The sequence below is a fragment of the Accipiter gentilis genome, chromosome 14 (genome assembly GCF_929443795.1).
Source record: "Accipiter gentilis chromosome 14, bAccGen1.1, whole genome shotgun sequence".
Taxonomy (NCBI): domain Eukaryota; kingdom Metazoa; phylum Chordata; class Aves; order Accipitriformes; family Accipitridae; genus Astur; species Astur gentilis.
The window spans coordinates 3,412,518-3,426,273 of record NC_064893.1 but is presented as its reverse complement, the minus strand read 5'-3'; the positions used below and the strand labels follow the sequence as shown (position 1 = coordinate 3,426,273).

At 38.3% G+C, this 13,756-nt stretch overlaps 1 protein-coding gene across 3 annotated transcripts in view; it reads left to right on the top strand.

Annotated features, from left to right (window-relative positions):
* VPS41 (VPS41 subunit of HOPS complex) overlaps window positions 1-13,756 on the top strand; it is a 115,837-nt gene that overhangs the window by 13,423 nt on the left and 88,658 nt on the right. For all 3 annotated transcript variants that reach the window (XM_049816475.1, XM_049816474.1, XM_049816473.1), the window contains exons 3-4: window positions 8,047-8,154; window positions 11,112-11,189. In XM_049816475.1, coding sequence (XP_049672432.1) covers window positions 8,047-8,154; window positions 11,112-11,189 — 186 coding nt within the window. The remainder of the gene's footprint in view (window positions 1-8,046; window positions 8,155-11,111; window positions 11,190-13,756) is intronic.

Sequence of the window (13,756 nt, the reverse complement as noted above, 5' to 3'; positions counted from 1 at the left end):
TTTAGGTTCCAGTTCTGAGGAGAAACCTGAGTTGGACTAGGGTTTTTTCTGACTTCCACGTCAGAATGCTAGGCGATAGGTTGTCCTGTGGGCAGTTTCCTTAAAAAATGGCAGCATCAGAGGCAAACACTGAAGAAGTCACATGTTACAGCAGAAGAAATTTGAGTAAATAACTATGTCTTTTACAAATATAGTGATATGTCATCTTTGCCTGCCTTGGTAATGTGTATCTTTTGATAAATTTGACTTCTAAAACTTTCCAAAGGCAAACCTCCCTCCTCCCACCATTTCTGACCAGAACTGGTCATCATCTTCAAATAAGGTGAGCTTTCCAAATGGTGCTGAGTAAGACTCTGCGGGTGTGTGCGCTCAATGCAGTTAATAGCAAGTCACGTTACTCAAAGTTGCTGTAAGGAAACAAAAAACATGTTTGCTTTTGGGGTAGAGGGAAGTGGACAAATGTCCAAAAATATTCTGGGATCCCTTCTTATATCAGGTAGATGATACACCAATTCAAATTTAATATGTGGGCTTCAAAGCTTTTACCTCTCATCTTTAAAGTACAAGTGATAATCTGATGCCTGTGATCTTAAGGCAAGAATAGGATTTATGAAGACTGAGTGTTTCGTGACTATTAAATGGGAATATAACAAGGAAGAGGGGGAGAAGGCTGATTGACACCATTACAGGTATAACCTAGGTGTTATCGTACTTAAAATTATGAGTATGATAAACTGTTTAGTGGATAAAGGTTAGGAGTTTTTCTTCATTTTCATGTTCTCAAAAAAACAAAACAAAAAAACCTATTCAGTGTTATTACCAAATAATACAGGGACTTTAAAACATGATCTGGAATGGAAATTGAAGGGATCTTCAAACTGTGTTGCGACATTGTGATGTTACTTCCTTAAATTCATCAACAGACATCAGCAATTTGTTACAACTTGCCTTTTAATATTTTCTAAAACTGCTTTAGGAATATTCATTTTCCTGCATGTGTTATGTTACATGCTTCTCTGGTGTGATGTTTTCACTTGCAGCAGATATTTTGCTTAATTTTTTTAATTCACTAGCCATATTCCCGTGTATTGCAAATGGGCAGTGTATTCACTTGCATATGTGAACCCTGAATTAGATAAAATTGCTTTTTCCTTCCATGTATTTGAAGAACACCTATGCTGTTAAAGCATGGAAGGAGGACACGGAAGTACAGGATGGTAATTGTCTGCGTTTCCGAATCCTCTTGCTCAATGGTCAGTCTTGTTCTCTGTCTGCCCAAGCGTCTGTGAGTTGGCGTGGGTGTGCTGCTGGGATGGGAGGTGCGCTCTGCGTTTCCTTAGCTGAATTTAGTGTATTTGCTGAGCTGTTCATTCTCGGTTCTGCTGTCTCGTGAACAGCTGTTTCATGCCAGACTGTAAGCAGTCATTAAAAACTCTGTAATAGGAAAACTGCTCTGCCATGAAGGTTGCCTGGCTGGAAGTGAGCTTCCAGCTGAGGACATGGTGGCTTTGAAGAGTAAGAAAACAGGGGTCCTGGCAGGCACACTGGAAGGTGTTGAAATTGGGATGGGAGTCGAGGCTGGGAGGGTTTGGTGAAGTGTTTGAGAGGAGTTAGGGTATCAGCAAAGGTCCATCTGAAGGTTGCCAGGGGACAAAGCAGAGCAGGTTTGGAAGGTGGAGTCTAGGGGAGTGCTAGGCTGTATTTCCTCTTGCTGGTGAGGGTTCAGGACTCTGCAGTCTTAAAAGTGGAGATTAAGTGTTACACTGGGAGCCAGCACCCTTAACCTGTTTGTTTTGGATAGTTGGATTATAGGCAGGATCAAGTGGTGCTTTGAAGGCAGGCCACACCCTTCAACCTTCATCTGATATAATATTGTGGCGAGCAGAGTCACTTGTTTCCTTTTCCATTGGTGTCCCAAAATCCAGAGTAGCCCACTCAGCAGACCCAGCCCCTGCAGAGCTCCAGTAAAGAATTGCTGTGCCTGCATCTTGCCTTGCTCTCCAGACCAGTCTGAAGAAACTGCTTGTTGTCCTAACTGAGTGTGGGTGCCTAAACTGAAGCAGTATTTCCAGGGTGGAGAAACTATACAGTTTGTCAGGCCTAATTGCTGCCTTTAGGTACAAAAAATATGGGAAGTCTCGGTGTTCTAGCATACAGCTATTAGAAAAAGTAAGTATCTTTGTGTGAAATAGGGTAAATCAGGAAGTGAGAAATGATGCATATGAATATTCCTGGGGTGGTAGTGGGAATGTGGAGGCTTCTTTCTGGTCATCTGGATTACCAGATTATCTGGGCCACATTTAGCCTAAATACGATCTGGGTAGAGAGGACTAGAGATGACATTAATGGAATAGCGAACCTGTTTGAGGGACTCGGTGTTAGGTGAGTATTTTCTCTGAAGATTTGGGGAGTGGTGTTCAGCAAAGCTAAAGTCAGGTTGATTTATAACTTAGTGCTTCAGTATCTCTTGACCTTGAATGAAGGGAGATAGTCAGGTCCTAACAAAGCTCTGGGATCTGAAATGGAGAGGTTAAAGACTGAAAGTAATCATCATTTCTTTACCAGGCCAAAGGAGGCATTACAGCCTAATTGGTACAATTTCCAGGTGTGGTAATGAGGTGAAGGTTAAATAAAAAATTTTAGCTCTATCTTTTGTTGGGTAGTACTTGCTTCCTCGTGGAAATCTCACGACAGTTATCCTACAATTTGTAAAGTGCTTTTTGGGCCACCTTGTCCAAACTGAGGTTTGCACCGCTCCCTGGTGCAGTTCTGCCCTCCCAGGCAATGCTGGTGATAGGAGGGGGTTGCGGATGGCCTAGGGGTCGGGTGGTGGTGTAAATCCCCACTGATGATGTGCCTTTCCTAGCACTGTGGTTAGAAATCACCTTCCATTTCTCAGCAGGGTACCAGCCACTCCGATAAGTACTTATTGTTCCCATGTCAATTAGGGGATTTGTAGAGGAAAGATCATTCCCAGCCCATGGTCCCACAGGCCCTCAAAACCAAAACTGAGACAACCAATCTGACCCCCTGATTAAGACATCATTTCCATTAAAAAATTAACAGTTGGTGATGGTTATGTTTTGGATCAAGCCAAGACCAAAAAGGTAATGCATGATCTTGGCAACTGAGTTCTGCTGGGTATTTTGCTGCACTTTGTGCTTCTGTACATATAGAAGAGAAGTAAATAGTTTTGCCTGGAGACTGCGTTCTGGGACTTGAGGTCTTTTTATGTTTGGTTTGGGTTTTTATATATTTGTTGTTGAATTTCTCTAATAAGTGAAGCTGCCTCCAGCAGAGCACTAAGGATGTGTTTATTCATTTTTGCATAAATGAGGATATTCTGTGAACCTTTATTTTAACTCACAAATAAATGGCGTTGGCTTCTTTGGTTCTACTGGAGATTTTCATATAGTTTGTAAACTAATAATTCTGGAGCTCTAACTAGTTAGTTTTATTTTTTTTCTTCTTTGTGATGTGATGACTGTTTAAATAAATAAAAATGCTGATTTCTTAGTAGGTTCTTTCCAAAGATCTGGCCTGTATTAAATGTCAAGAAAAGTTGCTCTCACAAATTGCGAAGTAGCCTCTTCTCACTTTTTTAGCAGTAATGTTGGGTTTCTGCTTTGGCAGCAGAGTGTTTTGTTGGTTTTGTTTTCTTTTCATTTTTTTAAATGAGATTTTAGAATACGTCCTAAACATTAACTATGCTGATACACAGAGGCAGAGCACTTTTAATGGCCTTTAAGCTAGGAGGAAATGAGCTAATTTAATATTTTTCTTATAATCTCTGAAATCGATGTGAACTTGAAAGCAAGCACGAAAAAGCGAAGATGAGCTGTGTTTGTTTGTTTGTTTTGTCTTTTTTTCCAAGACATGGCCTGTTAGGAAGGCTTTAGACACTGGGGCCTTGTTGCAGTAGGATGTGGGTGTAGCTCCTCTGAAATTGCTTAAGTGATGGACCTCAGGTATCTTTGTATTTGAGTTTAAATGCTTTGCAGGGTTAAAACTTGCAGGCCTAAACAAGGCTGGAATGGCCACCTATAGTAATTGGAATTCTAGCTGGGACTGGACAGAAGATGTGCAGCAAAGAGGAAGGGCACTTGCCATATAATGTATGCACCGTTTATTTCCATAAAGGCTTTGAAGAACTTTGAGGGCAAATCATGTGGGAAGGATGACACTTTGCTGTCAGTGCCCGTAACGTAATTAGAGTATCCGCAATCAGTAGAGCATGTAGTTCATGTGACAGACTGTCCTGTGGGCAGATCCTCTGCTGCAGGAGCAAATGTGGGCTAATGGAATAACTCTGGGAGCTGCCTACCGGTTCCATCTGGAAATTTTCTTCATGAGGACCGATTTCAGATATTTTTTTTTTCTACTCGCGAATTCACCACAGTTGTTCATGTAGGCAAAGCTAGGAAAGACGGGGCAGAATATCTGTAGAAGGTTGTGAACCTGCATTCAGAAAGGCAGATGAGCATCTGTTGCAGTGGCACTGGCCTTTTGGAAGCTTATTGCACATTTGCAGCTCTCCTCAGTTTTGTACATCTGCTCCAGGAGAAGAGTTGGTAGCAAGTTTCAGACCTACTAACTGTTAGGTTTTGGAAAAGGAATTTGTTTTCAGTTCAGGACTTCAGCAGTGACAAATGGAAGAGCTCTTAGTAGGAAAGAATTTGTATTAGTCTTACTGATTAATTAATTAGACTGTTTCATTCAATTGGAAACGTGCTTTCAATGTTTATGGATACCTGTTCTTTACAGGTTCTTTACAGCATATTTTTAGCAATTTGACTGCTAGCTTCAGCAGTAAAAGGCAACTAGAAAACTAAATGGAATATGAGTTTCAAATTAGCATTCCTGTGGTTGAAAAATGGTCATTATTTATTTTATAACACTGCGAAGGTAGCTTTCTCCTGTCAGCTCTGTGGGTCTCCTTCCCTTTCAGAATTTAAGGCTGCCATGTGTGGAGCCCTTTGCACATTTTGTGCAGTATATATTTCTTTTTCTCTTAAGACATTTGTTAAGAATTTCAAAATTCAGTGTTGTTGGGCTTGTTTTGTTTTGGCTCTTTTTAGGAAGAAAATATGGAAGAAATGTTAAGTGGTGGTACAAGAAGCAGTGCTATAAAATTCTTTTTCAAATGTTTAGAAACCTCTAGGATGGTTTAAAGGACTTATTTTTAATTAAAACTACCATACACTTAGTAAAAATCCATGTTAGTTGAGCAATTTTTTTTTCTTTTTTTTTTTTTTTTTTTTTTTTCCTTTAAAAAAGGAATGCTGTGACTTTTCTTGTATGGGGTAAATGTCACTCTGTTTATATCTTAGCTTTGCTGCAAGTCAGGACTTGTACTATTCCTCTAGGTTGTCATAGAAACGCAGCTAACTGTCATCTCAACTCAGGCTGCTGATGGTTTTATTTGTAGGTTTTCAGGATTATTAAAATTTAACAAAAATTATTGATTTGCTTTTTATTAACACTGGCTTATGTTTACTTTAGAAGTTCAGACTGCATAAAAGCTTTTCCTGATAGAAAAATACCTTTAAAATGATTAAACTCTGATACTCTGAATAAGAGACCATCAAATGCATTTAATATATCAGTTAGAGTCTGAAGTAGTAGAGAAATCTTGCATTTTTGCAAATCGCCTTTTTCACTTCATTTTGTTTACAGTGAAGTGGCCCCACCCTGTTTCAATTCACCTTCTGGCTTGACTTTTACTTAACATAAAAGATACCTGTCAAGAAAGCGTGAAATGGGTACATCATCGTGCCTAATACTTGAAGTTTCATTTTACATACTTTTTTTGAAGCCTGGCAGAATGCTTCGGTGCACTGACTTTTGAAAGTATATATTTTTTGTATATCCATGTGCAGGAAAAATTACTTAGTTTTCACTCATAAACAAGACAGGCAAAACTTATTTACAGTAACTTTATCTAATGGTCCATGGATGAATGCTTTTATGCAAACTGCTCAAGAGACTAGAATTAACTTTTCATATTGGTTGCACATTGGATGTCCAGATTTCAGCAACATGTGGAATCTTAGAAAAACTAGATGACTGGAGTTCAGTTTTTACTTTTATGAATTTCTTCAGTGATTACCCATGCATTTCAAGTGTAATCTTTGTAAGCAATGTATAAAATGTAGTAATGTATTAATTGCTGTAAAATGGATGCATACTTCCTTATGCCCACCTTCCATCACATGTATGCTTTTTTCTTGGACTTTATCTCCTCCCTCTACCTTGTAGTCATTTATTAAGGATCTGTAGGTGCACAGAATTTGGCTGATTTATATACAGCCCTGTAATTTGACATTGTCATTCTGTCTAGTAACAACTTTGTTCAGTGTTAGATTTACTGAATAGAATTGTTTCTTGGTGGACAATTTGACACCTCACTTCAGACTGCTACGTCATGGACTGCTGACATCCCTATATTAATCTCGTTTCTATTCTGTCATAAAACTCTCAAATAACATTTTAAAAGGGCCTCTCTTGCAGCGTATTTATATAAGCATGAGGCTAAATATTAAGTGTTTCCATAGGTCTGTGTGGCTTTTATTTGTTTTGTATCAGGGTATGTACATATTACTGTGTGTGATGGTAGCACACATGGTAAATGGCCATAATATTTAACTTGGGAAAGACTGGCTTTAGTACTCCAAAGGCAATTTAAACAAAATATGTTTAATTAATATGTTAACATATGTCTCTTTCCAAATTTATTTTTCACATCATTAGCTACAAGAAAATGTTGCACAAATAGTTCTTCTGCCATAGGCTGACACTGTACATATTTATTTTCTGTTCTAGGGATTAGAAAGCAGTGGTTGGTGGGAAGTAAAGGCACTCCTTTACTAGAGCACTGCACTGGTATATTCTGGTTGCTTAGGAATGAAAAACATGTTTTATGTGGGAAACACACTCAATGTTGATGTGTTCATTAGAACTAATAGTGAGTGTAGGAGACTATTATTGCAGGTATACTGTTTCTCAGTGAGGACCAAGGGATATATATGGGTTTGTGTATTTCTGTGCATGTATAGTATTAACTGAGGCTTACTGAAGTTTATGAAATCTCTCTCTGGCATTTTACTTTAGTAGACCATCTGTTACAGATAGATGCCTATGACCACAGAGCTGTTTTGCACCTTGGATTTTCTTTTCTGAAGAGATAAACATGTTGGGTGTTCTTTGATCAATGAATTTGCTGCTTGTGTTTTTTAGCTCAGTCTCCTTCCTCTTCACTCTGTTCTTGATGCATCATCTTTCTTTGCATCTAAGTAGTGATTTGGCGATAATACCTAACATGCTTGAAATGAGAGGGAAGCTTTGGTATTTACCAGGAAGAGTTTTGAACATGCAGATGATTATAGGTGATCCATAGGAATATGCTGTGTCCGGATCCTCTTCCCAGACAGTTCTGCAACAACATATTTATACTTTTTTTTTTTAAACATAAACCCATTGGTGCGTTTTATACAATTAACTTATTCCTAGTGGATTCTTTTGTCTCTATCCTTCCCACAGAGGTGCAGCATCTTGTAAAGGTCTTGAAGTTTTTTGTAACCTGCATGCTTCAGCTTAGAGTTACTTGTGGCTACAGTGGCACACTTTATTTTATCATCATCCGTTTTTCCATATCCATCCTTTTTATATTTTTCTTCTAAATTGTGAATGACTAACGTCAGTAATAAAGTTCACATGTACGTTTTTTCCTGCTTTTGAGATACCAACTAAGTGCCTCTTACAGCTGAATTGATACGCTGCTATACAGTCTTTGTTTGCACCCAGTACTTTGGAGTAAAAAGAGAAACCAGTAACAAAAAAGCACAACCCAAGTCCCCTCCAATGATAAAAATGTGGAAGCTTGGCTTTTGATTGTAATGGCTGTTGTTAAGAGATAGCAGTGATCCATCTTTGTCTGTTGCTGTGTGATAGTTTGGGGGTATCTTTTAATTTGTTTTTATTTAAAATAAACTTCTAAATGCTTGTTTTTTCTCTTGCTCCCTTTTCCTTACACTCTTAAAAATTTAGGAAGATGAGAGTGAAGAGGAACCTAAGCTGAAGTATGAACGGCTTTCTAATGGAGTGACTGAAATTCTCCAGAAGGATGCAGCCAGCTGCATGACGGTGCATGAAAAGGTACTATGTGACTTTGTGGCAGAGAGAGAACTTCTGCGTGGTTTTATATATTTCTGTGCTTATAATGCATCAGTATATTTCTGTGTAGAAGTGCTGCCAAATCTAGAGGTGCAGTGCCAGCCAACACTAATATAAACAACATTTGTGGTAAACCTGTGTTGAACAATGCACACTTTCTCAGTGAGAAAACGAGGTGAGAATTCAAGATGCAGGGATGGGATGCTTTCATAAGCTACTGGGAAAATGCTCACTCAATTTTAATTATAAACAGTATTATGAACTAGAATTGGGATACAGTCCCAACTTTCTTTTATTCAGAAAGGAAGTTGGCATATACTGTGCTTATTTGTACAGCCTGAATCACTGAAGACAAACTTGATCATGCCAGGGGCCAGCTTAGCATATATTCAGCTGTGGAAGACAGCAGAGTTTCTGTTAATACAGTGTAGAAGAAAGTAATTACAATATTCCTTTTTTGCTTGGCTGGGGTTTTTTGGGGGGGATGTCATACTAATACTTCCCCGTTCCCCTTCCCTGATTCAATATGTTAAAAACAAGGAGATGGAATGCTCATGCTCTAATGCTGGTAAGGTTTGAGACATGCAAGAGAATGAAAGGGAGAAAGTGAATGGAGGACAATGCAAAGTAAAGAAATTTTACAAAGAATCATTCCTTTGTTATTACAAGGAAGAAACTTCATATGTTTCTTTAGTGATTTAAACAATTGCTTTTTTGTTTTCTGAGCTTTCTTCTCTTTTATAAATACTGAAGAACATTTTAAAATATTGAGGAATGCTGAAGAGCATCTGAAAGTATGAGTTAATGATTTGTCAAGTAACTATTAATATGTAAAACATAATAGCTATTTATTGAATGTATGATTTTTCACAGCCAGTAATAGCTCCTTAATAGTTATTGTTGAGGGATCTATCTCTATTATTTGGCTATATTTTTAGATTGACTTGTGCTGTGTTTCTTTTACTCAAAGGACTGTTGCCATGGCTCAAGAGGCTCTTAAGATGAAGCTTGTGTTTTAACTGTGCGAATGAAAACAATAAGTCTTTTTAAAATGTTTTTGACAACTTAGAATTACAGATATTTGGAAAATTGGCAAGCATTTCCTCCTGGTTCTGTGGCCTGTTTGTGTTACCGTTTTTTCCTCAGCCTCAGGTAAATTTTGAAAGCCGAGAGTTGAACAGGGTTTTCCTATAAGGATGTGCACAGATAAAGCTTTAACTATAGTGTGACAAAGAGTGGCAATACGGGAAAGCTGTTTAAGTATCTCAGCACTTTTAGTTTTCCAGCAATCTAGATGCACTATTTATGAGAAGAATCAATAGTGTTAGAAGCCAGGTACTGGAGTCTTTTAGGAATAGGTCTTTTACAACAGAGAGCTTGAAAATGGAGCTGGGTTATAGGTTTTGTGAGGGTCCTTTCTGTTTTGTTCTGTTTTGTGGGTTGTTTTTTTTTTTTCCCCTGCAAGAGCAGGAAAAGCCCTGCTAGAGTCATCGTTAGCAAAATTTTACATTACTATGTAAAATATGCCTCTGATTAAAGCATTTTAACTTTGCTGGGAATACTGAAAATCTGGATTCTATATTCAGACTAATTTCCCCCCAGAATTATTTTTTTTTTTCTTTTCACTGCTAAAGCATCATATTTTCACCAGGCTTGCTGTCTGCACTGGATGACTAATCGTCATGGCACCTGGTGCATTCAAGCAGGCCTGTGCAGTGGAATAGTCATACCTAGTTATGTCTGCACACCTGATGTTTTATTAACCAGTATTGATTTTTTCACCCGGGGGACTTTTTTCTTCCTGAAAAAAGGCAACCTTGCAGGAGTGAAAGGCATTGCAGGGGATGAATTTCTAATGAACCCCTTCTTTTCCTTTCTTGACTCCTTTTAATGTAGCTTCATATTTTAAGTGCCTGAACTGAAATTTCATTTTAAGCAATTCCATTTGGATAAATCCTTTTAAACCTTGACTTTCTGTAAGGTTATTTTTTAAAGATTGTGCTGCCTGACTGACATGCTTAGCAGTGCCTGTAAATTTGAGCATTTCATTATAGGTTGCAATGAAGCATGCTCACATGCAGTGAAATACAGAGAATTGAGGAGCCTAGACTATTTGAGTAATGCTGAAAGGAGGGGGGGAATAAAAGAAACCTCTGTCATAAATCAAGTACTGAAGTTCTTCCTTTTCTGTTTAGGTGTAGTTCACATGGTTCAATTAACAGCAGATCTCTCAGAATCAGTTCCCCTCTTGTTTGTATGAAAATAAGTTTGTGAGAGCATGCATTCATGTGGAGTTTTCTTTATTTTGCTACTGTTTTTTAGAATGAAACTCCTGAGATTTCTGAGGAAAAGTGTATTTGTCTTGAGAGTGTTCAATGGAGGAGTGTTACTATGTGAAGGGAAGCAAACCCAGCGGTTATCTCTGTGCTTAAATGCACTGTCAGAGACCTTCCATAATTCAGCAGTATTTTACCAATGGCTTACTGGTGGCCTTTTGCTGTGTTTGAATGTTTTGTTTTTTATGTTAATGATGAAGGAGAATTAAAATAAAGCCCAAAGGAAACCATTATGATTGAAAAAAAGCTGAACTATTTCAGGTCTGTGTTGGTCCATGCTTTCACGCTGCATTTTTAATTTGCTGCCACAGTCCATCAGGCAGTGTGTACAGACTGCAGACACACCATTAGTTGTCAGTGGATGAGGGTCCTCATGACTCATTCTGACAGCTAACTTGCACTATCACAGTAATATGGGCTGGAAGCCCTGTTTTATTCTTTAGGTGCAGTTAAAAGAACCTTTGTCTGTAGAAGGTGGTGGGTTTTTTTTCCCCCAGCGCTGCTAATCATTAGTCTGGTAAACATCCCAGAATTCATTTAGCATTGCTGTAGTTTTGGTTGTGGTGTCTTTGTGCTTATGTAATCAGTCTCTCTCTTTTACAGTTTTTGGCTCTGGGAACACATTATGGCAAAGTTTATTTACTTGATGTCCAGGGGAACATCACACAGAAGTTTGATGTTGTAAGTATGGCATTATTCAGCACACATCTACTGGGATGTAAAAGTGCTGTGATGTACTAAGCAATAAATAAGTTAATGCTCTTGTTACACCTGAAATTTTACTAATGCATTTCATGAACTCCCTCTCCATAACATAAAAGGCAGTGTGTGGTCCTCACAAAAAGAAGTTACACTGCATGGTTTTGTGATGAGCGCATCTCAGTTTACATATAATAAACTTTATTCCTCAAGACAGAAGAGGAAATGCATATTTATGATTGTAAATGGCTATTATTAATTATGTAGCCCAGAGGTTCATGACTTCCATAAGGCATGAGCCTGCTCGTTAGGTGACTGTTGTCAGTTGTTAGTGTGTGCACTATCATCTTATCTAGTTGCCACAAGTAATTGAAAATTGATTGATTGCCTTGCTGGTTCAGTTTATCTACTGCAAATATATAACGCTAATATTTTATGTGAATGTTTTGAAGCTTGGACTCTTAAGGGATTGTATTGATTGAAGGAGAAGCAGCAGACTTTTTCCTTATTGTGGTTCCTGATATTAGAAGATGAATGAAATGCTAAATTTAAAGCTCTGTTGTAGAGTATTAAATGTTCCTTTTAATTGTGGATATTTGTTGATTATTTTTGGTTTTGTTTTTTAATATCTCATTTTCAAATTTCCTGTCTTCCATGGGAGGTGGGAGGAAGAGAAATAGCCATTTTTTTTTCCTCCTGGCATTGTCACAAAATCTAGTAGCCAAGCATTGGTTTTTCATAGTAGTGTCAGCATTTGTCAGAGTATCCATCACAAGATGTTGGCATGTTTGCAAAGAGAACCTATGTTCTAAAGCTGACGCAGCTAGCTGCATGGGAGGGTTGAAAGGTTTTGTTCATATATTTGAAAAATCTAATTATGCAATTGTGCAAGGCAGGGGGAAAGTCATAGCCAAAACTGGGTCTCCTAGGCACAACCTTTGGAAGAAATTTTATATATAGCATTGGCCAGATTGGCAATGACCTTACTGGGTATTAATGAAAGTCAAGCTAATTGTGTTTTCTATTGCTTTTAACTTTGTACGTTCATCAGCCCCACAGAGGAGATGCTGACTACGTTTCAAAAGAGGAAAATCTTTTGGTGTCTCCCTTACAGTTCTGATTACTTTACATGTATGCTACTTGCTAAAGATACAGTTTCTTTCTCCTGAAGTAATCTCTTTGGGGCAGGCCTGATTAAAGCGTACCTGAATTCTTCTCTTCCATCTCTGCAATAAAAGACTTGACTCAAAAACTCACTCAAATGAAGTGGAGTTTTTCTATTGAGCCAGGCATTAAATGTCTTAGACTTGTATTTGAGCTGCTCTGTGTCAGGTGCTTGGAAGGGTTCATTTGTAGAACTGCCATTTTTTTCCTAAGTGCATCACCAACACCCTGCTCTCCCACACTGGTTCTGAAAGGTGAAATCCTCCTGTAAAGACCTAGGACACTGCCTAGGTGTAGAGCAAGGAACAAGGGGACCTGTTGTCTACTAAAGACTATAAAACAAAACCCCTGCATACTCTTTATACCAACCCACCCAAATGTGCTATTCTTTTCTTTTCCTTAATAAAAAGTCCTACCAGTGCCTGCTGGGAGAGTAGTTTCTTATAGTGAAGTTAAGGTTGGGCTGTATAAACCACTTTATGCTATACAGTGTTTACTTGGTTATCCCTTTTCCAACCCTAGCCTGCTTCAGGATGAAGATTTTTGTGCCGTGTCTTCTTATAGAGATGGCAATGTTTTTTTTTTTTAAATATTGTTTGAGTACAAACTGCTTTTTCAGATGGAGAATGGGAAAAAGAAATGTTTCTTGGATTCTATTCTTAATGTTGCTGTCTCTTTTTGTAATGTACGTGTCTCCAGTGCAACAGATAAATTGTATCATGGATCAGGTGGAAAGGGTATTTCTTTTGTTCTTTTTTTATAGTTTGAAGAAAAATGATTTTGATCTAGAACCACTTGTCTTGGAAGGAAAAGTTTTCCAAGGAACTACTAAGTGTTGTAGAACAGAATGGGCTGCCTATGTGAGAAACAAAGCAGCTCTGTGACATCCTTGGCTGCTTAAACAAAGAAGTTTTCTGAATAAATGTTGTTGGCTGTTGAGCCCCTAGAACAGTTTATTCTGAACTGGCTGCTGTATGTCAGAATTTTTTCCTTCTAACCTGAACTTTTCAAGATCTTGGATGGCAGACTAGAGGCATTGATATCAAAGCATTTGGTGGGGTGTTCCTTCTGTTGTCTCCTACCAATGCATGTTTACCGTCTCTCTTCCTGGGGGATTTGCGTTGGAGTGTTGCCATGTTGTAAATCCCAGATAAAACCTTCTTCTTGAGAAGAAAGTGAGTCACTTTCTGAAGTCCTATAGAGGCAAAGCATTCCTTGTAAATGTGCTGGGGCAAAGAGTAATTTCTCTAGTGGTGTTTTCTCTCGTTCTTTGTTGGGTCCCAAATGAGTAAATTCCTTCTGAGAAGTGTTTCCACTAGTGGGCTAGCAGATATGGTTTTACCTTGAAGTTGTAAATAGGAGAAGTAGCCGTTATTACTAATTTC